The 26,987-nt window shown below is 44.6% G+C and overlaps 1 protein-coding gene across 1 annotated transcript in view; it reads left to right on the forward strand.

Moving 5' to 3' along the window:
- Positions 1-26,987, forward strand: part of PKD1L1 (polycystin 1 like 1, transient receptor potential channel interacting) — a 184,156-nt gene that overhangs the window by 67,069 nt on the left and 90,100 nt on the right. The window contains exons 15-25 of the mRNA XM_063725988.1: positions 1,377-1,598; positions 3,997-4,157; positions 6,093-6,461; positions 7,492-7,551; positions 10,086-10,262; positions 11,355-11,432; positions 14,553-14,695; positions 15,979-16,099; positions 18,193-18,304; positions 25,569-25,764; positions 26,910-26,966. Of these exons, the coding sequence (XP_063582058.1) occupies positions 1,377-1,598; positions 3,997-4,157; positions 6,093-6,461; positions 7,492-7,551; positions 10,086-10,262; positions 11,355-11,432; positions 14,553-14,695; positions 15,979-16,099; positions 18,193-18,304; positions 25,569-25,764; positions 26,910-26,966 (1,696 nt within the window). The remainder of the gene's footprint in view (positions 1-1,376; positions 1,599-3,996; positions 4,158-6,092; positions 6,462-7,491; positions 7,552-10,085; positions 10,263-11,354; positions 11,433-14,552; positions 14,696-15,978; positions 16,100-18,192; positions 18,305-25,568; positions 25,765-26,909; positions 26,967-26,987) is intronic.

Here is a 26,987-nt window from a genome sequence, read left to right on the forward strand (position 1 = left end):
ACATCGAGCCTTTGCTCACTTACTATGGTCACTGCTCTGGAAGGCAGGTCTCTTATCTTGACATATCCCCCATGCCTGGAACGTAGTAGCTAGTCAGGGAATATTTATTTATAAAGCAACAGATGAGTTGCGTTGTTTTCCCAACCCCTGTGATCGCACATATTTGCTGTATTCCAGGTGTGGGATTTGGTGTTTCTTGAGTTGAGAGGGGTCAAAAGGCTGCTTGGACTCACCAATTTGATTCATGCACATGTTCTGGGAAAGCCCTCAGCCATCTGCAGACTTCCCTGCACCCAACCTAAGGAGACAGAGGCTGTGTCTTACTCATCTTCACATCCCTATGCCCTAGCACCCGCACAGTGCCCAAAAACAAGAGCTCCATGTGAGGCTGCTGAAATGAGCTGAATTTGTTCCCTGGGAGTATAGAATATTCCAGCTAAGTCCCGGGGCAGTTGCTCTGCACAGCCTGTGAGCTGGAGGCAGTGCTCCTGCTAAGCAGGGTAGTTCCTGAGCCATCACAGTGCCTCTTTATGCAGGCTCTGGAAACAGAAAGGTCTAGAATGAGGTGCCTGCACACCAGACAGAGAAATGCTCTTTAAAAGATCAATATCAGTTCACATTTAGGTGATACCTCTGAAAAGGGCTTATGGCTGCGGGATGGGGCCAGGGCTTCCTAGCCACAAACATTTCCATGGCAGCATTTCCTCCCTACTGGAACTGTATGTTTGAGTGTGCATCCCTGCTAGAGCAAGACTGGCTCAAGGCTGGGGATGACATCTTCCTGCTTGACCTGGACGGAGCAGCCATGTTTATCTCGTTGGGTGTGGCAATTGTTGTATTGCAGAAAGACTGTGAGACTGGGAGGAGAGATGCCTGAAGTCCATCTCGCAGACCCCTCACTAGCTGTGCTACAGGGAAACACTCTGAGGCCTCCCAAATACATTTTCTTCCGAAAATTGGGCTCACATAGCATTCTTGTCTGTCACATGGAGCTGTCATGAGGATGGGGTGCAGTGTTTGGGACATACTTGAGGGCAGCACAGCTGTGTGACTTGGGAAGTGGCAGTGATGTGAGCAGAGGAGGTCGCTGTGCGCAGAGAGGGGTAGGAAGCCTGGGGCGGCTGGAAACAAGGCTGTCTGGAGTCAGGCCTCAGTGAGTCAGGAGGGGTGGCCTGAGCCCACCCCAGATGATGGTGGTGCTGCACTTTTGCAACCTCTCACCTCGCTTACAGGGGAAAATGTGGGAAGCAATATCTCTTTCCCAGCATGTGTCCCCTGTGGTCCCGCTCACCTGGGGAAAACCCATGCGGTGACACACGGTAGTCCCTGACTCTGCCTGATACTCCCCTCAGCCACTCTGATGACTTCTCCAACAGGTATCACTGGGAATGTGCCACTGCCAGCTCCCCAGCACATCCCTGCTTCGACTCCTCCACTGCACACCAACTGGACGCCACGGCTCCCACTGTTTCCTTTGAGGCACAATGGCTCAGTGACAGCTATGATCAGTTCCTTGTGATGCTGAGGGTCTCCAGTGGTGGCCGGAACTCTTCTGAGGCCCAGGTGTTCCTGTCCCCCTACCTTGACTCGGCATTCAGGTACCACCTGCCCTGCGTTCGGCACAGCTCAGCTCACAGGTGTTTGTTCCCACCTGGTGCTAGCATCAGTGAAAGGAATCTGCTGTGCACAGCAAGCAGTTTGGAGTTTGGCCATGCAGGATTCTCACTGCAAAGGAGGAGGAGAAGACTGTTCAGAAAGCAGCTGGGGAAGCAGTCCCTGCTTTCGGGCTGATGTCTGGGCAGCATCTGACAGCCAAGCACACTAGCTAAAGCTGGCACAGCCGGGGGTTCCAAGTGGAACCTCAGCAGGAACCCTCCTATCACAGCACCTGCCCGAAAGATCGGGGACTGTCCTGGGGCTTGGGGCTGAAGCCAGGAGGCAAAGCCATCAAGTTCCCAGCCAGGGGTTTCAGGGCCATGCCCAGGCCTTCCAAGCATCACAGGGCAGAGGGGACAGCAGTGTGGGCCCAGTTGTGATGTCTGAGACTGTGAAAGATGCAGAGGCAAAGAAGTACTGTGCCCCAAACCCAGAACCCTTGTAGCGCTGAGGCCAGAACAGCACCAGTGGGTGTAGTGCAGCCCCCGGACACCAAACACAGGATACCAGGACCGAGCCAAGTGCAGGAAGGGTGTGAGTTGCAGCTGTTTCCCAGCCTCCTCCTCTAAGGGGTTTGGGTCATTATGTAAGTGAGCATCAGGATGGAGCAGGAGCCCAGGTCCACCTGCTTTGGACACTCTCCTGTGGGAGCTGCAAGCTGGCACCCACCCAGGAAGCAATGCTGGGACTGACCCTCTGCCCATAGCCCTATATGTCACCTGGAAGGCCCCAGGCAAATTGAGCTCCTTCCATCATGGATGGTAGGGGCAAGGGGCCTGGGCAGTTACTATGGTCCTATTTGTGGGCTGGGTGGTTTGGGAAGGCTTCCTGGAGGAGGAAGCAAATCTGCTATCCTCAGAGATCAGAAAGACTGCTTTGAAGGTCATTCCCCGGACTGGAATTCAGGGTTTCAAGATTAGAGCCATGAAAATAAGGCTCAGTAGATAAGAGTGGGCCATGCCATGGTGAGCCCCAAGGTCACACAGTGCTGCCCAGGGGCCCCCCCAGGTCCGGACTACTGACTGTTATTTGAGGCTCCAGATATGTATTAAAAGTGAAGAAATGCCAGGTACAAGGCTACAACAATTGGGGCACAATTTAAATCATTAAATTTAACAAATTAAATACTTTTATTCCAAAAATGTAATGTACTATATACCTCTGCTTCTCATGAGATAATTACACAATTTATTTTAAAATATTTTTTCAATATGCGCCAAAGCTGTTGGGTGAACATCTTTTGATCCCGTCAGGAAGGTCCAGGCCTATGTTGGATGATGTCCCCAGGAGGTCTGGAGCTGGAGGGACCTCTCTTTGCCCATGTCCGTCTGCACCCCCGTCACCCCACTGTGCACCCACACAGATGCACCCTTTCACACACACACACACACACACACACACACACAATGGGTCCAGTGCTGGGCGAGGACGCTGTGTGGCCCCTCCCATCATGGCGCCTCACTCTGTGCTGGGCGTCGAGTGCTTAGGCCTTGGTCTGAGACGTGGGCTGTCAGGTGCAGGGTATAGGATGTTTGCATGGGAGACACCAGGTACCACACACACCCCAGAGTATCTACCGACCTGGCCTTTTAAAACCTCCCTATGTCCCACAGGAAATAAATCTGTTATATCCCAAACCACCCCCGTGATATTATGAAAAACCATAAAAGTGCACTCTGGAAAGTGCTGGGTCAGCAAAGAGACTAGAGGGCTTGACAGAAGGCAGCCGTGGAATGCAGGCCCAAGGGAGGTGGGTGTCGGGTGGGCGTGGGATGTGTGAGCTGCCCAGGACCCACAACCCTGCACAGGGAAGAGGCGGGGCCGAGGCAGTGGAGACATCTTTCTCTGTGAGCATCTGAGGCTGTGTGGGAATCACAAAGGTGGACGGCCACGGGGAGGGTTTGGGAGGGGATGGGTTTGCAGCTGGTAGAAGTAAGCCCTGAGGCAACGCAGCGAGGAGGGATCACGTGGTGGCAACTGCTCTAGTGTGGAGAGCTGGGCCAGAGCCCAGGCTTGGAAACAGAGGGACCTTGGCCAGGCCCAGCTCTGCCCTCACCGCTGTGTGACTCGGACAAGCTGCACAGCCTCTCTGAACTCTGTAGGGTGACAGTGTCCTTGCCTCACTGGATCTCACAGTGTTAGAGCAGATCACGCGAGTGTCGAGCTTGGCGCAGTGTTGGCCACTCCATATGTGCCATCATATGTTCTGTGACATTGCTATTGAAGTCCCTTAATAAAGATCCAAAGTAGGGTGATTTAAACATGCCTAACATGAATTAATGTGACCAAAGAACCCTCACATTATTTTCCTAAGATCTCAAGCCAATTTACATATTTCAGATTCGTCCACATCTCCTGGGTCAGCTTTAAAGACACCTTCATCAACTGGAATGACAAACTCTCTCTTCAAGCTATGTGTGAGGACTGCAGTGAAATACCGAATCTATCTTATTCCTGGGATCTCTTTTTAGTCAATGCAACAGAAAAGAATAGGATAGAAGGTAAAAAGGATTGATAGCTTTATTTTGTTGTCTGAGGGAAAAACTCAGGGTTATTGTGAGATTGCTAAAATGTTGCAAAATGCATTTGGTATGACCCAGTGTGTCTGATCTGCCTGGTGAATGGTCTGTCGTGCTTCCCCAGCCCCTCTTGCCTCTACAGTCCGTGTGAACACTTGTGAGGCACCAGCAGAAGAGGTGACACACTCAAGGGCTGCTTCTGACCTCAGTGTGATATGGAAGGCTGCGCCCAACATCTGTGTAGGCAGTTTTATTGAGCTAAAGCCACAGTTCAGAAGGACCTGCGATGTGACACACTGCCCAGAGGGCTGTGTCCCTCACCACCTCATCTGTCTTTTGGGCCAGCTGCACAGTGAGGAATGAGCAGAGGAACCAGGGCGGAAGGTTCCAGTCCTTCCTCCCACACTACCAGCTGGTGGCTTTAAGCAATTCTAAGATTTCATTTTCTTGGGTGAAAGATGAGGATCCTACTGTTTCACAGAGTAGTATCAGGGCTAAGTAAAATGTGTCAGAGCGTGCTGGGCACTGGTGTCAGGACACTGGGTGCTGCAGGACACGAAGGTTTGAACCAGGAGCGAGACTGATTTCTCACTTGGCACTATTTGTGATCAGAGAGGTGGCTCTGAATGGCAAACAGAGGAGCTTTATTTTTGAGCTGGAGAGCCAGCTCCTACAACAGAGCTGGTGCCAAGCCCCCGCTGACCTTCACATTTCTTAAAGCTCCCCTCCATGAGGCCATTCAAAGCTTCCACAGGTAGAGCTTTGGGTACAGCTGGCCTCAGCGGCTACAGAGACATGAAGACATAGAGGGTGATTGTGCCCTTCTTGGCAAGAGAGGCATTCCAAATTCTTTTAGGTAAATTTAACTTTTCTGAATCAGAGCCCATGCTGAATAAATTAGAGGAACTTGCAGTGGAAACACATACAGTGGTTAGACTTTCAGCAAAGTAAATCATGGCCCTTAGATATGTCTCAAAGTATTGGGCTCTCCCATGGTTGCAGGTAAAAGCTTGCTTTATTGAGAGGCCATTTATATGCTCATGGTGTTTTTTTCTTTGCTATTCATCCTTTATCATAAATTCTAACAGCAGTTTTGAAAACTATTGTACTAGATACTTGCTGTATTATTCCCTTCTTGCACTGCCATAAAGGAATACCTGAGACTGGGTAATTTATAAAGAAAAGTGGTTTATTTTGGCTTATGGTTCTGCAGACTGTACAGGAAGCATGGTGCTAGCATCTGCTCTGATGAGGCCTCAGGAAACTTTTACTCATGGTGGAGGGCAAAAGGGAGCTGACACATTACATGGTGAGAGAAGGAGCGAGGCGGCAGGGCAGATGCCACGCTCCTTTAAATAACCAGACCTCCCACGAACTCAGAGCAAGAACTCACTCATTACAGCGAGGAGGGCACTAAGTCATTGGTGAGGGATCCACTCCTATGATTTAAACACCTCCCATCAGGCTCCCCCTCCAACACTGGGGATTATATTTCAACATGAGACTTCGAGGGGCAAAACATCCAAACCATATCACTTACTGGCGGGTAGGGGAGTGAGGATTAAGAGAAACCCCATGCACCCCAAGTTTTTTCTAGAATACCCATGACTAAGTCATGCCTGGGAGTGCATAGGATTCAGCAGACCCCTCCCCCCTGACTTGGGAGAGCAAACATCAGGTGCAATCGCTGTGAATCCTGCCTTCTACTTCCATACGTGTGCTTCCTGCTGTTGGCCAACACGCCAACACAGAACACGCCAACACCACACTCTGTGCCCTGTATCTCTTAAGTGTAGGTTTTCAAATTCACAACAGATTTGTTTATAACGTAGCATCCTTGTATAGTCTGTAGACTTTTTAAGCAAATATTTTATATTTTTGCTGCAAAATTCTAACACTGCCAAACATTTGCTTAAGTTCCCTTCTGCAGAGTAGTGGGGCTGCTGGGCTCGCTGGGACTCAGTGCCATTTCAGAGTCATCACAGTTAAACCTGCTGCCCACTGAGCCTGGCATTGCAGATCCTGATGCAACGACCACACCATTCTCACGGGAACCTTCACCTGTGACCCTTGGCCAGCCTGCCTCTTCAGCTCCAAGGGGAACCCCCAGAGAGCCCATGACTGGAGTCTACTGGATTCCTGCTGCGGGGGACTCTGCAGTCCTGGGGGAGGCTCCAGAGGAAGGTTCACTAGACCTACAGCCAGGGCCACATGGCAAGGGATCACTGATGACTGGCCTCTCTGAGACAAGTCAGCTCACCCACAGCCCTGACCCTCACCTCTCTGGTAAGTGCCACTGTTCCTGCATGTCATCCCTCTTGTCTGGGCACCAAAGTTACCTTTGGAAGCAGTGAATCTGGTGGGCAAGGTGTGAGATCACATCAACACGGGCCTTTAAATCAGAAAGCGCCAGGTTCACACCCACCACTTGCTGGTTGTGCAATAGTCATCGAGTTTCGGATCCCTCATCTCTGAACTGGGAAAATGACAAACCCATGGTAGGTTCTGAAGCTGCAGTGAGGTCCCGTGTGTGCAGTGTCTGTGCTACAGTAGTTGTTTACTCCACACCGGCTTCCTCATCCTTCTCCCCTGCCCTGGGATCAATTGCTTCACTTTATCATTGGGTTTCAGGGGGACGGAAACCATTCTGGTACTTAAAAAATGGAGAGAAAAGGTAATGGTGAGAAAAGCTCTGACCTGGCATCTGTCTCTCTGTCACTGTCCCCAGCTGCTTACTGATTTTGCTGCTTACTCTTGGGTGATGGTGGTCTCACGCTCTGCCTGCTCTTGTCAATTCAGATGTGCTCCAGGCCTCCCAGACTTGGCTGGCTGGCTGGAGGGACCGCTGTGAGCTCCTCTGCCTCTGGGAAAGGAGGGCTGAGGGGACAGGAGGCGACATTTGCAGCAGGGCAATCTTATGTCCATTTCTCTCCTTCTAAAAGAAAAGAGAGAGACATTTTCTCTAAAAGAACAGTAAAAGACTCACTTGAAGACAGGATGGGATGCTGGGTGTGGAGGCAGAGACCCACATGTGAGCCTTGGTCTCAACTTAACTCACTGGGTTATTCTTAGAAACCACACACCTACTGGAACTCCATCTCCTTACCCTGGGGACCTGGGTCAATGACACCTGCCTTGCCCAGCTGTCATAAGGGAGGGAAGACACCACCACTGAGGGTATTTTGTAATCCACAGAGCAATGTATGGAGTCTAGGAATACACCAAGGACAATGTGACCCATCAGGGGGAGCTGCTATAAATTTCAGGGGATTCTGTGATTTTAAAGGAAACATTATGATTTTGTCCTTTCATATAGATTTTGAAGCCTATTACAGTGATATTCAAGAAGCAATACCATCGGGAGGAAGACAGCCAGGTGACTGCTTCTATGCCTGCTGCTTCTCTCCACTCAGCTCTCCTCCACAGCCTTTCTGCAATCTGGATTTCCCACCTGCTCCCTTACACAGCCACTAAGAGCTCCACGGAATCACAGGGAGAATTTGAAACTCTTACATGGCACGGTCTGAACCAAACCTTTCTTTCTAGCTCCCTTCTTTCTTCCCTTCTCTCACCCTATGCTCCAAAATCCCAAGAGTAGCCCCAGGCCCAAGGATGAGCATGCCTTGGTCATTGAGTGTCGTCTGCCAAAAATGCCTTCCTCCACATCCTTCCTAAGTTATCTGTTCAGCAAGCCTCCTCCTTCAGGTCTGGCTCCATTTCTCTCTGGGAAGTCTTCCTCAGGCTTGTCTTGTAAGGACCACACTCCCCCCACCTTCCCCCCGCCAAAGCACACACACACAAGCTCAGTATTTATTCCCTCCTCTGGGAAGCAGGTGGCACCTGGCACTTAGTGGCTTTTTCTGTGTCTGTGTCTTCTGCTCTGAGCTCTTCCAGGAAAGCTTCCATGGCCAGCTTATTCTATGTTCCCAGATGGATCACAGTCCCTGGCACATCGGCACTCAGTAAACGCATTGTAGAATGAATTGATGATCAGTGAATGACTTATTCATCTATCGAATGAACATATGTTTGATCAGCAAGTGACTGATTTATCTGTCTAGTGAAGAGATAGATGTCTAGTGAATGATTTATCTGTCAAATGAGTAGGTAAATGACTTATTTGATGAATGAATGGATAAATGGCTGATAAGTGAATGATTTTTCTATCGAGGGAATAATGGATGATGAATGAATGATTTATTCCTCTGATTTGCGTCAGTGTTTCCTTCAACAGTCCTCCTCAGCTGCTTCCAACTGCACGGCTTCTCCAGCCCTTCCCACGTTCCTTCCTGTGTGTCATGCTGTTCTTGGATGAGATGGTCAGTCAGGTGCAGCCACAGAGGAGAGAAAACAAAGAAAATACTCCCAGGTCCTAGAGACAAGAGGCATGGCAGGCCACGCAAGGCCACATGGGGAAGCTGCAGGGAGGTCAGGAGGCAGCAGACAGGAGCAAGGGGAGCACTTAAGCCAAAGTCTTTTTTGGGGTTTCCACAGGAAAGAAAGGCAAGGCCAAGGCAGGGCTGGGTGAATAGTTTAGAATGAGCTAGTTTAATTTCAGTAGATCCTAGGCCTAAGGGTGGTCTCTAGTTGCCCAGGATGATTTGTTGGGGTTGTTTCTGGATTGGTCAGTTTTCAAATCAAAGACACATTGCAGGCTGGGCCTTTTGTAATCTCTAAGAGTTGGCTAGCCTCAGCCCCAGGAGAAGCACTCTCTCCTTAGCCAGAACACTTTTGTTTCATTTTGTTCTTCAGTATATCAAAACATCATCATACAGAACATTTAGAAGTCTTTACAGTACACACGCAGATCTGTTGTAGAGGCTCACATTCATACTCACAGTAGGTGCTTAATCAATACAACTGAATGAATGAAGAAAGATCTGCCTTTGTATTGCATTTATAAAATTATTCCTCCTTACAACATTTGTGTTTTACTACTATATCTTGCTTCAGTGATCTTGGTTTCAAGTCTTAAAGGAGCTTCCTTAGCCTAAGTGAAGTGTAGCAACTCCTTCTTGCCTAGACCATGCAGGAGCCCTTCCTTTGCCCTCGCTGCTTCTCTTCTTGCTGCCTGCAGTCATCTCATCACGTGACAGCCAGAGGACTCTTTTCACCACAAACCAGGCTGTTGTCACTCTCCTGACAGGTCCCTCCAGTGGCTTCCCAGGGCACTCAGGACAAAAGCCCATGGCTGTGTGCCCAGCATGATGTGACCCTGGCAATACCTCCAGCCACGTTTTTCCTCCTCCTGCCCTCCCTCCCTCCCTCCCTCCCACCCTCCAACCACTAGGGAAAATCATTCCCACAGCATTTTGGTTTTACTCAACCTGGAAACTCCTTGCTTCAGATATTCAAAGAGCTCCTTCTAGTCTTAGTCTTCAGAGAGGACCTCCCTGACCTCCATCTCAAAAGGACTCCCTTTCCATACCCCTCTCTCTTCCTCTGCATACCCCGCCTTGCTTTCCTTCATTACCTGACTTTATATTATTTATTTATGTGTTTTCTCATTTATTTTTCTGACTGCCTCACTATTAAACTCCAGATAGCAAGGACACCATTGATCTGGTTCACGCTGTGTCTCCTGTTTCTAGACTAGTACCTGGACTTAGTAGACCATAATAAATCTTGCAGAAGGAAGGAAGGGAGGAAGGGAGGGAGGCAGGGCAGGAGGGACGGAAGGAGGGAGAGAGGGAAGGAGGGAGGGAGGGAGGGAAGATGCCTTGGACCACTAATTACATGATAACAAAGTACATCTCTTTAATATGTTTAGCTGCTGAAGATGTTATATTAGATATGTGGTATCCAGCAATAGTACAAATAGTTATTAATGTCAGCATTGAATCACTAATGCTTTAAGATCATCATGACTTTTTTTTCTTTAACGTCTATTGGCTTGGCTTATCTTCCTAGAGAAGGACACCAGCTTTCCAGGATCAGGACCTAGCTTGAGTGCTGAGGAGAGCCCTGGAGATGGGGATAACTTGGTGGACCCCTCCCTGTCTGCAGGGAGAGCCGAGCCTGTCCTCATGATTGACTGGCCCAAGGCCCTGCTGGGCCGAGCAGTTTTCCAAGGCTATTCATCCTCAGGTATGAATGTCCTCTTTGTACCCTGCAATTTGCAGTGTTTCTGAAGCTTTTAGATATCAGCCCTCAATTTCTTCTGAACTTTTCGTTTTACTAGACAAGTATTTAGAATTGTGGTACCTTTTCTACTTGGGCTTATTCTTCTATGGACTATGGCCTGAGACTCTTCTAACAAAAGTAAAGTTAGTGTCTGTTGCTACCAGGAGATCCATGTGTGTAGACCAAAGGGGAAGAGGGGCGCTGCCAAGTGCTGCATGTTCTGTGCGCCCAGACACCTTGGTGTGCACCTTTTCTGTGACAGCCTTTTGTAGGGTGGTCAGGGATTTACATGAATTGGTCAAAATGAAGCTGCTCCTGAAGAGCGATTGAATTTCTAATGGAATTTCCCAGCCCAGACATGGTGGTTTTGCTCAATTTGTTGGATTTCCCCCTTTCGTGGTAATACATGTGATTACCACCTCCTTGGGGAGGATCTGGATTTCACACTATTTTTAGATAATTTTGCCTTCACCCTTTCCTTGAAGCATTTCAAGAGGTACTGTTTTAAGACTGTAATTTTAGAAACTGTCCGTGTTTAGATCATCAATCTTGTATTTCTGATCTCTCCTTTTTTCAGGGTAAGTAGGGTGAGGTCAGCCTCTCCCTGCTAAGGAAGTAATCCAGTCACCACGGTCAGCAGTTACACCCAGGCTAAAAATTGTCCATAACCAGTATTCTGCAGACTTAAAAATAGCTTCAGAATTCCTTAATCACACTTTATAGTATGATTAATAAAATTGCCAAATTAAACATGAACATAATTATAAACATATAACATAAGATCCTAACAGAATTCTCTTGTTGCTTGGGACATTAGTGTCATTTCTGAGCCAGGGATGGATGGACCATCCTCAGTAATGCTTCTGCTGGGCAGGAGAAGCTGTTTATAGAAGGCAGTAACCAGCAACCTTTCCAAGCAGGAGTGGCATGTTTCACTAGTATCTATGTTAATTTCACCCCTGGGGGAAGAGTGGAACCCATTTCCAAGGACTCTGTGTGACCTCTGTCCCTGAGACCACTGACTGTCATTTCCATGCAGCCACGTCTTTTCTGCAGGTATTACAGAACAGACAGTGACAATCAAGCCATACTCTCTGAGCACTGGAGAGACGTACGTCCTGCAAGCGTCTGTGGGTATGTTACATTGTCAGTTGCATTTCTGAGAGGATGAGGAGTCCTGCTGCATCTCTGTGAGTTTACTCTTCCTAAGGAATGGGGTGCAGGTCTACATCAGGGTAAAGGCTAAGCAGTTGCCTTTTTAAAAAATTACATATATATAGGGCTGGGCGCGGTGGCTCACACCTGTAATCCCAGCACTTTGGGAGGCCGAGGCGGGCAGATCACGAGGTCAGGAGATCGAGACTATCCTGGCTAACACGGTGAAACCCCATCTCTACTAAAAATACAAAAAATTAGCCGGGCGTCGTGGCGGGCGCCTGTAGTCCCAGCTATTCGGGAGGCCGAGGCAGGAGAATGGCGTGAACCCGGGAGGCGGAGCTTGCAGTGAGCCAAGATCACGCCACTGAACTCCAGCCTGGGCGACAGGGCGAGACTGTCTCAAAAAAAAAAAAAAAAAATATATATATATATATATATATATCTCATTTATGCTAGAGAACTGCACAAGTTGATTCCTTTCCTGCAAATCTGTCAGTAATATCTCTCTCTCTCTCTCTCTCTCTCTCTATTTAAACCCTGAAAAGGTGTTATTACTTGTTTTGTGCCACTGATGTTCATTGAAATTCACCCACAGGCCTCACCTTACCCTTGTGCTGCATTCCTTCTTGCGTTTCCATGCCTATCTCAATCTGAGGTCATCGTTTTGCGGAACTTGTAGACATTTTCCCCCATTTCTAGAGGTTTTCATTCCATCTGACAAGCACAGTGGGCTTAATAATTTTTTTTATTTTTATTTTTTAATTTTTATTTATTTTTTTTGTTGAGACGGAGTCCCTCTGTCACCCAGGCTGGAGTGCAGTGGCCCGATCTTGGCTCACTGCAAGCTCCGCCTCCCAGGTTCACGCCATTCTCCTGCCTCAGCCTCCCGAATAGCTGGGACTACAGGTGCCCGCCACGACGCCCGGCTAATTTTTTGTATGTTTAGTAGAGGCGGGGTTTCACCATGTTAGCCAGGATGGTCTCAATCTCCTGACCTCGTGATCCGCCCGTCTCAGCCTCCCAAAGTGCTGGGATTACAGGATTACAGGCGTGAGCCACCGCGCCCAGTTTTTTTTTTTTTTTTTTTTTTTTTTTGAGACGAAGTCTTGCTCTGTTGCCCAGGCTGGAGTGCAGAGGCACGGTCTCAGCTCACTGCAACCTCCGCCTCCCAGGTTCAAGCAATTCTCCTGCCTCAGCCTCCCAAGTAACTGGGATTGCAGCCACCTGCCACCACGCCCGGCTAATTTTTTGTATTTTTAGTAGAGTCGGGGTTTCACCATGTTGGCCAGGCTGGTCTCGAACTCCTGACCTCAAGTGATCGATCCATCTGCCTCGGCCTCCACAAGCGCTGAGATTGCAGCCATGAGCCACCGTGCCCAGCCAACAGTTTTTATCTACAGATAGGTTTGGTTCAACATCCACAGTTTTGCATTAATCAAAACCTACCAGGAATTTGCAAACTTGCATTCTCTGTGAACTCTGTGTCATGCAATTGGGAAACCCAAGGTTCACTTTATCCTGAGAACTGGCTGGGCTGGGCTCAATGAGATCCCTGAGGGTCATCTTGATTCTCACAGTTTCTATAAACATCTGCCTGCCCCTTCCACGTTTAGCATTTAACAACTAGCCCTGGGTCCCTGCTTTGGGTACAAGACGGGCAGCATTTGCTTTTGTTTCAACAAATACCTTTTGCCTTTGGCTGTACCTTTTTCTTTTGCCTCTGAAATTTGCCCAAGTGACAAGTCTAGAGACAGTTCTCTTAGCTGGGCCATATTCCTTAATGGTGCAGGAGACACATGAGAGTCTCTCCATGGCCCATGGGCCCGGTCAGTGTCCTTGGCTGGCTGCCAGGTGGTGCACTCAGGCTCCAGGTCTCCCGTCAGCCTCCTCTCCCGCAGCCTTGCACACCCTCGCTGACTGCTGCCTTCCCTTCCCGTGCTCTTCGAATAACACCAGGCCCCCTGGTGACTCTAAGTCTTTCCCTGTGGTTATTTTGGCTGGAATGCCCATTCTTTTCCCCACATCCCTTCCTAAGCCCATTATAAGACTGATACCCCAAGACTGCTCGCTCAAATGTGTCTTCTTTTGTGGAGATTCCCTGGTCAGCCAGGCAGGATTCATCATCCTTTTCTCTTGGGTTTTACTTTTGTTATGAGATCTGTCTTCCATGGTTAATGCGACTGTTAAATAAGATAATACAGGAACAGTGTCTAGCAGGGCACCTGGTGTGTAGCAGAGGCTCAATAGATGGTACCTGCTGTTATGATGAGGATGATGATCATCAAGATTTTAAACCATTTGACATGTAAATTTCATTTCTATAATCCATCTCAAGAAAAATACATTAAACATTTAAAAACTATATGTATGAGAATAATCATTATGGGATGATCAATAATATCAGAAAATGGAAAATTAGCAAAATGTTTAATCGTTGGGGATAATAGTTGTGCATATTAGGGTATATCTGTTCCATGTAATCTTATGCTGCTATTTATAACAGTGATTTTGGATGCTCTATGTCAGCATGGAAAATAGTTATGATATTAATATAGTTAATAAAACAAAATATAAAATTGTATTGGTGCTATACATTCAACGAAGCTGTACGTATGTGTGTATGTGGCTAAGGTTTTCAGAGAATCCAGCAGAATGGAGAAAGTTTGCTTTGCTGGGTAATGGGTCTGTTAGCATCATCTCTCCCTTAGGCTTTCGGTTTCTGTCTGGGTGGTTGCCATGTGATTCCCAGGTAGGGAGACACTTCTGTCTCCCCAGGGCCTAGGATGGTACCTGCCCCACCCAGTGAGTGTTTGTTATATTAATGAATGCTATAGGCAGTGGTTCTCAAACCCCAGAACTTCAGAATCCCCTAAGGGTATGTGAAAACTATCACTGAGTCTCAGTTTCTGAGTCAGCAGGTCTAGGGTGGGGCTCCAGAATCTGCATTTCTGACAAATTCCCAGGTTAGTCCGATGCTGCTGGTCTGGGGACCCTACTTTGAGAACCCCTGCTATAAGGTTTATCTATAAAAACTTATTCCTATGCTGCTGTAATTCTCCATCATGGGTGAAACCCCTGCTTCATCTTTCTCTTTAGCTTCGAAGCATGGCTTACTGGGTAAAGCTCAGCTGTACTTGACAGTCAACCCGGCTCCACGGGACATGACCTGTCAGGTGCAACCCCATCATGGTCTGGAGGCACACACCGTCTTCAGTGTCTTCTGCATGTCTGGAAAACCGGTACGTGGACAACCCCATGTCTGTCCTGAGAGACCCCAGACAGTGGCACCTGGCAGTCACAGCAGTCATGGGTGCTGTAGGAATGGACAGCGATGTCCTTCCCACCTGTGAAGGATTTCAGCCTGCAGTTGAATGTTGGAAAGTTGGTTAGGCATGAATGGGCTTCCCCACACACTAATGAGAGGAGTGCAAAGTGGTCCCCTGGTTGAGAAGGTTCAGAATTTCACAAAGAGACAAGGGCCTGCTCACCAGGAGTCGTGGCAGGGCATCCACTGCCCTGCAGCCTGGTTAGAGCAGGGGCCTCCGTTAATGCTGCCCCCAAGAAAAAGGCAGGCACGTGACCGAAAGTGAGGAGAGGAGGCTGGCTCTTTCCCTCCCAGGGCACATCTCTAACGAGGACTTACCCTCACTCTTTCTCTGGGCCATGGAGAAGGCCACTGTGATTTTGTTGCTCAGGGTCTTGTGAGGGTAAAATGAGAGGATGGATTTAAAAAGATGAATGCAAACCAGCCTGGCCAACATGGTGAAACCCCATCTCTACTAAAAATACAAAAATTAGCTGGGTTTGGTGGTAGGCGCCTGTAATCCCAGCTACTTGGGAGGCTGAGGCAGGAGAATTGCTTGAACCCAGGAGGCGGAGGTTGCAGTGAGCCAAGATCACGCCACTGCACACCAGCCTGCGAGACAGTGTGAGACTCGTCTCAAAAAAAATTAAAAAAAAGATGAATGCCTCAGGTGTTGGGCAGGCAGGACAGGAGCCTGTGATATTGTGACCCTGGCACTGCCCTCTCCATCCTCTCAGCCAGGACACTGACCTCCCTGCCCTTCTGCCTGACCCCTTCTGTAGGAAGCCCCACCCTTGTCCTCCAGAGGGCCCAGACCATGGCCTTCCCTTGAGGCACCCCCACCCCTCCCTCCTGCTCCTCCTGCTGCCTGATGCCCAGCAGTGGGGAAGCTGAGGGGCAGCTGGGGCCCTTCACCCTGAGGGGGCTGTGACAGTCTGATTTGTGACTGTGGGGAGGTTCCAGGGCAAGGAGAGGACACAGACACTGGTGGGGAATCTCAGTGTTGTTTGAGGAGCCCTTTGGGCTTGGTGAATGGAGAGCCATACAGGGCCCAGGGCTCTGGGCAGCTGGGAATGCTGCTTACCTGTCACTTACCCTCTTCCTGGCTGTAAAGAACGGCCTTGGTACAATGAAGGCTCAGCTGTGCATGTATGTATTGGGATGTCATTCACAGTGTGTTCATTTATACTATTTTTGCTCCCTTGGACTGGATCATAGGACTTCCATTATGAATTTAGTTACCAGATAGGAAACGCCTCCAAACACACTTTGTACCATGGGAGAGACACCCAGTATTATTTTGTGTTGCCAGCTGGTGAGCACTTGGACAATTACAAAGGTAAGCTATGGTGCCAGCTGGAGTCACTAGCTGTGCCGACCTGGAGTTCTAAACCTTTTTTCCTGGTTTTCAAAAACTAAACTGTGTCTAGAAAATAAAATCACCTTGATCAGTTTAATGCTTTTCAGTTTAGGTTTATTATCTACCTTTTAGTGCAGAAAGAACATTAGTAATATCGATAAATTAAATCAGTTTTTTGTATCTTAAATTTTAACTGAAATATACTGTAAATGATAAAATGCCAGAGAATGTTTTTTCGTATATAAATTAAATATTTAAAATCAGGACATTTCTTATTTACTAATGAAATATGTCATATCTGGTGAATCTTGCATTTATTATGGATGAAACCAAATCAAGGTATTCTCCTAAGGAACAAAATGTGGGGTAAATGAATGTGAGTTAGCATGTTAGTAACATACCTCAAAACAAAATGAATCCCACAGTGTTTACAACTTTCTGCTCTGACCCTGTTCCTGAGGTTGTGGTTACTTCTAAACCAGTCCCTTGGAACTGGCTTCAGCTGAGCATAAGAGACATGCAGCCATTTAGGAAGGTATCTTGACATGCGCAAACCCAGGCTGGTTAAATAAAAATCTTGGGAGGTGGTGACTTTTTAAGTTTCTGTTTTATTTTTTAAACGCCTGGAGGATTCTGATGTGCAGGGAAGGTTGAGAGTCACTGATCTAGAAGTTTCTTTGATTTGGACTGGTAAGATTATTAAAGCCTGAAGTCTGAACCAGTTCACTCACTTGATTTATTTAAGTTTCACCTCTCCTTTAAGGCAAGCTGAAATTCCTTCTTCTTCGTGAAACTTTGCCTGTCACCTTCAGTTAGAAACACTTGCACCTTCTTCTAGATACAAGTCAACTATATTGAGCAAAACTTCTGAGCAGGGCATTTTGAGATCTTCATAATGGTGCTCTGCTTTGTATCACAGTGACTTTGTACTCCGTTTAATCTTGACTTTTCTTGAAGTCAAGCTGCATACAGGGTTATGTGAGACCTAGGCTGGGCAAATGTCCCAGTAGAAGGACCTTGGGCCAGGGCCTCAGCTCTGTGTTGGAAGTAAAGATTTCTTAACATAAATTTACAGACTAAATTTCAGGTCACAGTCCCAGAGCAGTGTCAGGGTTAGTGATGTTACTCAAATCATTCACAACCATGGTATTTGTTTACAATTGTCAGTATCAGTACAGCCAATTCCTATAAATACCTGAACTCAAGATTTATAAGGGGGTGAACATAAGCAAAATAAATACAATATAGTAAATACTTAATACATACCTTTTCTTGTCCCATCTTTTGCATGAGTGAGTATGGCACAGACTCAGCTTGTCAAAATAAGTGGAGTCTTGCCTAAAAACTGCTCCTTCTTTTGGATTTTCTATGTCCATGCATAGGACCAACCTTATCTGTTAAGGGTATTTGTTAAAATTGCTGCCTCCAGAGCCCACCTAGTATCCGCTGACTCAGGACTGTGGGGAGAAGATGGAGCACGGAATTTGCTTGTAGACGAGATTCCTGGCGCTTGGGCTGCAAATGTCCATAGACCACATCTTGAGAAGTGTTAACCTCCAAAATTAAGTCCCCAATCCTTGGCACTGGGTTTCATGTTGAGAATGTTGTTATAAAGATACATAGGGCACACCTGGGCATCGATCTTTCTGTGTGGTTCCCATGACGGTGCCTGTGGCCCTCAGCATCTGGCCATCACCTGCACTCTGAGCCTGATCTGCAGGTCCCCTCACCACTGCCCTGCACCCCTGTTACATGAAGGAATTCCCGGGTCCCCCAAATAGGTCTTAGGTCTTTTAAAAAGTCCCCTCTGTCAGAATTTTTCTTCACCTTTTTTCTAGGCCTGTTAAATTTCTATATATCATGTAGGAACTGGTCAAACTATAACCCCAAGCCTTGACAGTTCATTGCCGAGTTTGTATTTCACTCCCTGGGCTCCCTGTGGCCCGGAGCGCAGCCCCTTTGTCAGCACTTGTCACAGTTTTAGTCATCCAGAAGATACTGTCTGTGTGTGAAGAAGCATCTCTGTAACCCACATGTCCAACACGACCCTCTTCTGACATGTTCCCTCACAGTCATGGTTTCCACTGAAATCACAGATGGCAAAGGCTCCAAGGTCCAGCCATGCACTGTGGTGGTGACTGTGCTGCCCCGCGACCATGGAAATGACTGTCTGGGCGAGGACCTGTGAGTAACACAATGCCACACAGGCATCCTAACCATTGTTTGTATTTCTTCCAGAGTGGACTCTCCCCCAAGTTGTTAACAAGTGTCAAAAACATGTCAGGAACTCATCTTCTCAAGATGGAGCAAATAAAAAAGTCCGGGTGCTATCACTGCAATCCTGCTCACTCATATTTGCATGGCATTCTTGCAGGTGCTTCAGAGCCTATAAAGCCACTTTCGTCTTTATTTTTTTTTTTTTTTGAGACAGAGTATCCGTCTGTCACCCAGGCTGGAGAGTGCAGTGGCACAATCTCGGCTCACTGCAACCTCCACTTCCTGTGTTCAAGTGATTCTCCTGCCTCAGCCTCCTGAGTAGCTGGGATTACAGGTGCACGTCACCATGCCTGACTAATTTTTGTATTTTTAATAGAGATGGGGTTTCACCATGTTGGTCAGGCTGGTCTCGAACTGCTGACCTTGTGATCCACCCGCCTCGGCCTCCCAAAATGCTAGGATTACAGGTGTGAGCCACCACACCCAGCCTCACTTTCTTCTTTTCTAAAAACAGTTTTTAAAGATATCATTTACATTCCACATGTTCATCCATTTAAAGTATGCAACTCCTTGGTTTTAATAATTTATTGAATTATACAACCTTCACCATAAGCTAGTTTTAGACAATTTTTCATCATCCCGTGAAAACCTTGACTTATTAGCAGTCACTCCCTTTACCCACCACCCAGCTTCCTCCCACCAGCCCCAGACAACCACAGATCTATTTCATATCTACAGGTTTGCTGATTTTGAACATTTCATATAAATGAGATAATATAACATATGATCTTAAGTAACTGTCTTTTTTCACTTAGCATATGAACGTTTTTGAGTTTCATCTATGTAGTAAAATATATCAGTACTTAATTCTTTTTTGTTGCTGAATAATATTTTATTGTATGAACATATCATATTTTATTTATTCATTAATTAGTTGATGAATGTGTGGGTTGTTTTCACGTTTTGGCTATAGTGAATCACACTGCTATGAACATTTATGGGCAGGTTTTTGTGTGAGTGTGTGGTTTCATTTTCCTTGGGTAGGTAACTAGGAGTGGAAACAGTGTCCTATGATAACTACCAAACTGTTTTCTGTAGTGGCTGCACCATTTTATATTCCCACTAATGAGGTATGAGAGTTCTGGTTTCTTGATATCCTAACCAACACTGGTTATTGTCTTTTTGTTCACAGCTGTTCTAGTTAGTATGAAGTGGTATCTCATTAAAGTTTGGACTTGCGTTTCTCTAATAATTGATGAGGTTGAGCATCTTTTCATGTGCTTTGTATATCTTCCTTGAAGAAATGTCTGCTTAGTACTTTACCCATTTTTATGTAGGTTTTCTGTATTTTTATAATGAATAACCTAATTAAAAGGTTTGTTTCTTGATTCTCAAATTCTATTCCATTAGTCTAAATGTCTCTCCTCATACCAGTACTATGCTGCCTTGATTATTATAGTTTAGTAGTAAATTTTGAAACTGAAAAGCCTGAGCCCACTAACTTTGTTCTTTTTACAAGGTTGGGTCTTTCAGGTCTCTCATATTTCCATATGAGTTTTAGAATCAGCCTGTCAATTTCTGCAAAAACAAAGCAGCACAGGCATGGCACAATGGCTTTGGTGCTGGCCAGCCTCTCCAGCCTTGCTCTGGCTGGGGTAGACTGGGTCTCCAGGCTCCTGCTGCAGGGGGGTAGAAAAACAAAACAAAACAAAAGCTAACTGGGATTTTCATAGAGATTTGTCAAGTCTGTACATCAGTTTGGGGAGTATCTTGTATCCTATAACCCTGCTGAACATGTTTGTTAGTATTAATAGTTTTTTACCGAATTCCTTGAGGTTTTCTCTATATAAGATCATGTCATCTGTCACTAGAGATAGCTTTACTTCTTTCTTTCTAATCTGGATGCCTTCCATTTCTTTTTCTTGCCTAATTCTCTTGACTAGAACCTCCAGTTCAATGCTGAACAGAAGTGGCAAGCGTGGAAATCCTGGTCTTCTTCTCAGTTTTAAGGAGGAAGCATTCAGTCTTTCACCATTTCATATTAATGTTAGCTAGAGGTCTTTCATAGACAACCATTATCAGATTGAGGATGTTCTCTTCTATTCCTAGTTTGTTGTGTGTGTATTTCATTATAAAAAAGTATTGGATTTTGTTAAATGCTTCTCCTAGGTCTATGGAGACAATTATATGTTTTTTTGTCCCTTAGTCCATTAATTTGTTACGGTTTGGATGTTTGTGTCCTCTCTAAAATTCCTGTTGAAACTATCCCCAGTGCAACAGTAGTAAGAGGTGGTGCCTGTAGGAGGTGATTAGGCCATGAGGGTTCTGCTCTCATAAATGAAATTAGTCACCTTATAAAATGGCTGGAGGGAACTAGATAGGCCCTCTTTTGTCGTTCTGTCCCTTCTGTCATGTGAGGTCACAGCCTTCTTCCCCTCTGGAGGAGGCAGCAACAGGTGCCACCTTGGAAGCAGAGAGCAGCCTCACCAGACACTGAGCCTATTAGTGTCTTGATCTTAGACTTCCCAGACTCCAAAACTGAAAATAAATTTCTGGTCTTTATATTTTACCCAGTCTCAGGTATTGTATTATAATAGCACAAACAAACTAAGATGCAAGATATATAAAACTGATTGATTTTCAGATGTTGAGTCACTCTTACAGTCTGGGAATAAATTCCATTTGGTCATGATGTATACGTCTTTTTCTGTGTGCTGGATTTGATTTCTAGTACTTTACTGAGGATTTTTGTGTCTATGTTCATAAGAGGTATTGGCCTGTAGTTTTCTTTCTTTTCCTGTGTTGTCTTTGTCTGGTTTTGGTATCAGAATAATACTGGCCCCAATCAATTTGGAAGTGTTCCTTTTTTTTTTTTTTTTTTTTTTTTTGAGACAAGGTCTCCATCTGTTGTCTAGGTTGGAGTACAGTGGCACGATCATGGCTCACTGCAGCCTTGACTTCCTAGGCTCAAGCCATCCTTCCACCTCAGCCTCCCAAGTAGCTGGGATTATAGGCACATGCCACCATGCCTGGCTAATTTCATCATGTTTCCCAGGCTAGTCTGGAACTCCTGGGCTCAAGCAATCCTCCCACTTTGGCCTCCCAAAGTGCTGGGATAACAAGTGTGTGCCACCACACCTAGCTTCCTTTGCATTCAACTATTTGGAAGATTTTGTGAAGGATGGGTAGTGATTCTTCTATAAACATTTACCAGCAAAGTTATTTGGACCTGGCATTTTCTTTGTGGAAATTTTGAAATGACTAATTCAGTATCTTTACTATTCAGATTTCTATTTCTTCTTGAGTCAGTTTCAGTAGTTTGTTTCTTTCTAGGAATTTTCCATTTCATCTACATTCTCTATTTTTTTTGGCATACAGTTTTGTATGGTGTTCTCCTATAATCCTTTTTATTTCTATATGGTCAGTAGAGATATCAATTTCATTCCTGATTTTAGTAATTTAAGTCATCTCTTTTTCCCTCTCTTATTTTTTGTCTGTTAGTCTAGCTAAAGATTTGTCATTTTGTTGATGTTTTCAAAAAACCAGCTTTTGGCTTCATTGATTTTTATTGTTGTGGTTGTTTTTCTATTCTCTATTTCATTCATTTCTACACTAATTTTTATTCTTTTTTTCCCCACCTTGTGCTTGCTCTGGTTTACTTTGCTCTTCTTTTTTTTGTTTCTTAAGGTGAAAAATTAGATTATTGATTCGTCATCTTCTTTATAGCCCATTTATAGCTTTAAATTCCCTTCAAGCACTGATTTAGCTGCATCCAATGTGTTTTAGAATGTTGGTGTTTTCATTTATTAATCTCAAAGCATTTTGTAGTTCTTGTTGCAATTTCTTCTTTGAACCATTGATTATAATATTTAGGAGTATGTTTTTTACTTTTTCACATATTTGTAATTTTCCAAATATCTTTTGTCATTGATTTCTAATTATTTAATTCCATCATGGGCAGAGGATATACTCTGTATAATAGCGGTAGTTTAAAATTTATTGAGTTTTGTTTGTGGCCTACTATATGGTGTATTCTAGAAAATGTCCCATGTGCATTTGAAAAGAATATGTATCTGATTTTGTTGGCTAAATGTTCATTGGTTATCTGTTAGGTCTAATTGATTTATGTTATTGTTTGAGTCTTATGTATCCTTGTTGATTTTCTGCCTGGTGGTTCTATCCATTATTGACAGTATTATTGTTTTGAGTTTTCTGTCTGTCCCTTCAGTTCTGTCCATTATTGCTCATGTATATGGAACCTGTTGTTAGGTCCCTGTATGTTTACAATTTTTTAATCTTCCTGGTGAATTTACCTACATTATCATTAGAAAATGTCCCTCTTTATTGCTACTGTTTTTGTCTAATTTCTTTTTTGTCTGATATAAACATAACCACTCTACATGCCTTGCTGTTACTGTTTGCATGTCTCTTTCCATCCTTTTACTTACAACCTAATTTTATCCTTGAACCTAAAGTAGTCTCCAGTAGACAGCATATAGTTGAATCTTGGTTTTGTGTATAGTCTTATAATCTCTGCCTTTTGGTTGGATCATGTAATCTATTCACATTTCATATTATTATTGATGTGGTTGGATGGATTTATGTATGCCATTTTGCTTATTTTTTGCATGTCTCATTATTACTTTGTTCCTCTATTTCTTCTTTACTGCCTCCTTTTATGTTAAGTATTTTCTAGTATATCATTTTCACTCCTTTAATAATTATTATGTATTTTTAGATATTTTCTTAGTTGTTGCACTAAGGCTTACAATATACACCTTAACTTACTAGAAACTACTTCAAATTTATATTAATTTCAGCAAGATGTAGAAAATTTACTCCTCTATAGATCCATTTCCTCTTCCCTTTTTGTGTTATGATTGTTATGTATGTTACATCTATCAGTGTTACAAACCCAACAGTCCAATGTTATAATTATTGTTTTATAAAATTTTCTGTCTTTTTATTTTTTCTTGAGATAGAGTCTTTCTCTGTTGCCCAGGCTGGAGTGCAGTGCCGCAATCTTGGCTCACTGCAACCTCCGCCTCCTGGGTTCAAGTGATTCTACTGCCTCAGCCTCTGAAGTAGCTGGTATTACAGGCATGTGCCACGACGCCTGGCTAATTTTGTATTTTTAGTAGAGATGGGATTTCTCCATGTTGGTCAGGCTGGTCTCTAACTCCCGACCTCAGGTGATCCGCCTGCCTCGGCCTCCCAAAGTGCTGGGATTACAGGCGTGAGCCACCACGCCTGGCCAGTTTTCTTTCAAAGAAACTGGAGAAGAGAGCACAAATATATTTTTAGAAATTGCTTTTAATGTATGTTAATCTTATTTAGTATTTTTGTTTGTCTTCATATCTTCCTGTGGCTTTAAGTTACCATCTAGTGTCATTTCTTTATTCTTATATAGTTTTATTCCCACCTCCCTTATTTGTGTTTTTTTTTGTTGTTTTTTGTTTTGTTTTGTTTTGCCTTGAGATGGGGTCTTACCCTGTCGCCCAGGCTGCAGTGCAATGGCACAATCTTGGCTCACTGCAACCTCTGCCTCCTGGATTCAAGCGATTCTCCTGCCTCAGCCTCCCAAGTAGCTGGGATTACAGGTGCACACCACCATGCCCAGCTAATTTTTTGTATTTTTAGTAGAGATGGGGTTTCACCATGTTGGCCAGGCTGGTCTTGAATTCTTGACCTCAGGTGATCCACCCACCTCAGCCTCCCAAAGTGCTGGGATTACAGGCATGAGCCACTACGCCTAGACTTTGTGTTCTTGTTACATTATATTTCTGTGTGTTATGGGCCCAACAGTACAGCTCTGTAGAAATGTCTTTATGCAATGGCTTTTTAAATAAGAGAGAGAAAAAGATAATTCATGAACTTAATTGTTCAACATTTCTCTGAGTTGCCATTCATTTTCTTCCTACTTTTTTCTTCCTGTTATTTATAATCTCTATTGCTCTGTCTTCAAGTTTCTAGATTCTTTCTTTTCTCAAATTTACTTTTGAACATTTCTTTTGTTATAATTATTATACGTGTAAATTCAGAATTTCCATTTGGTTCTCTCTATAACTTATAAATTTATAGCTTCTATCTGTTTATCAATAGTCTCTATTTGACTAAACATTGTTCTAACTTCCTTTGATTTTTAAAAATATGGTTTCCTTTCATTCTTTGAATCATGTTTATAATAGCTGTTTCAAAGTCCTTGCTAATTCCAACATCTGAGTCTCCTCATAGGCAGTTTCTATTGCCTGCTCATTTTTCTCATGTTTGGGTCACACTTAATGTTTCTTTGGATGTCTCATAATTTTTCATTGATAACTGGACATTTTAGATAATATATTGCAGCCACTCTGGGTATCGGCCTACCTCCTTTTCCTGGGCTTGTTGTCATTGTTTTTGTTTGTTCGGTCATTTGTTTATATGTTTATTAGTTTGGCAAGACGAATTCTGTAAAGTATATTTCCCCTTGTTGTGCAGCCAGTGATGTTTCTGCTCAGATTTGTTTGTTCTTTTTATCTTTAGTTTGGCTTCCTAGGGTCTTAGTCTCCATAAATCACTTATTGGTCAAGGGTGAGCTTAAGCATATGTGTATACAGCCCATGATGTATTTTCTAATCAATTAGAACATGATTTCCAATTAATTTACTTCTTGCAATGACCCACTGCGGTGTGTCCAGATGAAAATTTCTATTTTATACATTTGGAAACTGAGGCTCATTTATTCTCTTAAACAATATTCTTGTGCTCATACAGCAAATAAATTGCAGAACAAGGGCTGGAACTGGCCTTTGACCACATGTATAGGCCTCTTTTCACAATATTGTGTTATCTTTTCCAGTGCAAGTAAGTATGCTGTTTGTAAATAAGTAAATAAATGTGCAATTATTGAAACCCGACGTCATAAACTCCGGCCAGCTGTAGTGTGGTGGTATCTCTGTCTGGCTCTGGAATACATTGCTTCATTTGCCATGATGCTTCTATATTAGTATCTGGTTCCTTGTGCCTTTTTTAGTTCTGATAAAAGGAGTTTTTGTAAAATTTTATATTATGAGTTACAACGTCTTTTTAGAGTTTCTGTTGCACAGACCAGTTCTCCTTTGTATCATTCTCTTTCTACCCTGCCCTGTCCAAGAGGTATTTTTGCAACAAATCCCATCCCACTCTTGGTAGGCAGGGTGAAAAGTTTTGCCGTGTGTTGGAATAGTAATGATAACACTTGTGTTTCCTTCAGGTATAATTCCAGCCTGAAAAACCTTTCTACCCTCCAGCTGATGGGCAGTTACACAGAAATTAGGAACTACATCACTGTGATCACCCGAATCCTGAGTCGTTTGTCTAAGGAGGACAAAACTGCCTCCTGCAACCAGTGGTCACGAATACAGGATGCATTAATTTCTTCAGTATGCAAATTAGCTTTTGTAGATCAGGTATGGCCCAGAGGAGGGTGACTTTAGTGTCTGTACACCTTTATCAAGTGGCAGGGCTCATGACTGGCTGGCTCACTAGCAAGTGGTCATGCTTATGAAACACAGGCAAGAAATGAGACCAAGAGGGCCAGCCAGCTCAGCTCCCATACATGGCTGTGGTCTCTCTAGTCAGCTCATATGTATCACAAATGAATGCTGCTGGTTTATAAAAGAGAGAATGACCAAGTCAGTCATTGTTACAGATAATTCTGCTAAAGTTTGTGTAAGTAAAACTTATGTAAAACAGTCTGATTTTATCTTGGAGAGTTAAGTTCATGATTTTGTGCAACTTCTGAAGAAATTACCATGTATTCAAATGTGACTGTCCTTGCTCACAGCATTTCTGCAACTGCTATCTTATAACTGTCAATAGAGAATATTCACATCTACAAAGAATATATCTTATTTCATTACAATTATAAGATACTTCACTTGATGTAATTTTTTTCTCATTCTTCTTGACTCTTTTTAAAAATGTTGCTTAGCTCTGGCCGGGCGCAGTGGCTTAAGCCTGTAATCCCAGCACTTTGGGAGGCCAAGGCAGGCAGATCACGAGGTCAGGAGATCGTGACCATCCTGGCTAACACAGTGAAACCCCATCTCCACTAAAAATACAAAAAAAAAAAAAAAAAAAAATTAGCCAGGTGTGGTGGCGGGCGCATGTAGTCCCAGCTACTCGGGAGGCTGAGGCAGGAGAATGGCATGAACCCGGGAGGCAGAGCTTGCAGTGAGCCGAGATCCCACCACTGCACTCCAGCCTGGGCGACAGAGCGAAACTCCGTCTCAAAAAAATAAAATAAAATAAAATAATAAATAAATTGTTGCTTAGCTCTGCGCCCTTATTTCATCAGCCCTCGTGTCAGTTCCCTGATGGAGTGTGCTGAGGATGTCAAGGGGGCACACAGGAGAGATGCTGGATTCCAAGGAAAACTGGAGACAACAGTAATGGTCTCTCTACAGAAGGTCTGGCCTCCAATTAGTCTTTTGGCCAAAAAGCAGGGAATCTGTACTATTTCTACATAGGCAAGCTGTAACTTTAACCCAAACAAGCTAATTTCCCTCTCCTTGCATTTTCTTTTTGTTTTATTGTTGTTTCTCCTGGTCAGGAAGAAATGATTGGTTCTGTTCTCATGTTGAGGGACCTCGTGAGCTTCTCTAATAAGGTAAGTGCAATTTTTTCCCAA

Source organism: Pongo abelii, chromosome 6 (genome assembly GCF_028885655.2).
Source record: "Pongo abelii isolate AG06213 chromosome 6, NHGRI_mPonAbe1-v2.0_pri, whole genome shotgun sequence".
NCBI lineage: Eukaryota > Metazoa > Chordata > Mammalia > Primates > Hominidae > Pongo > Pongo abelii.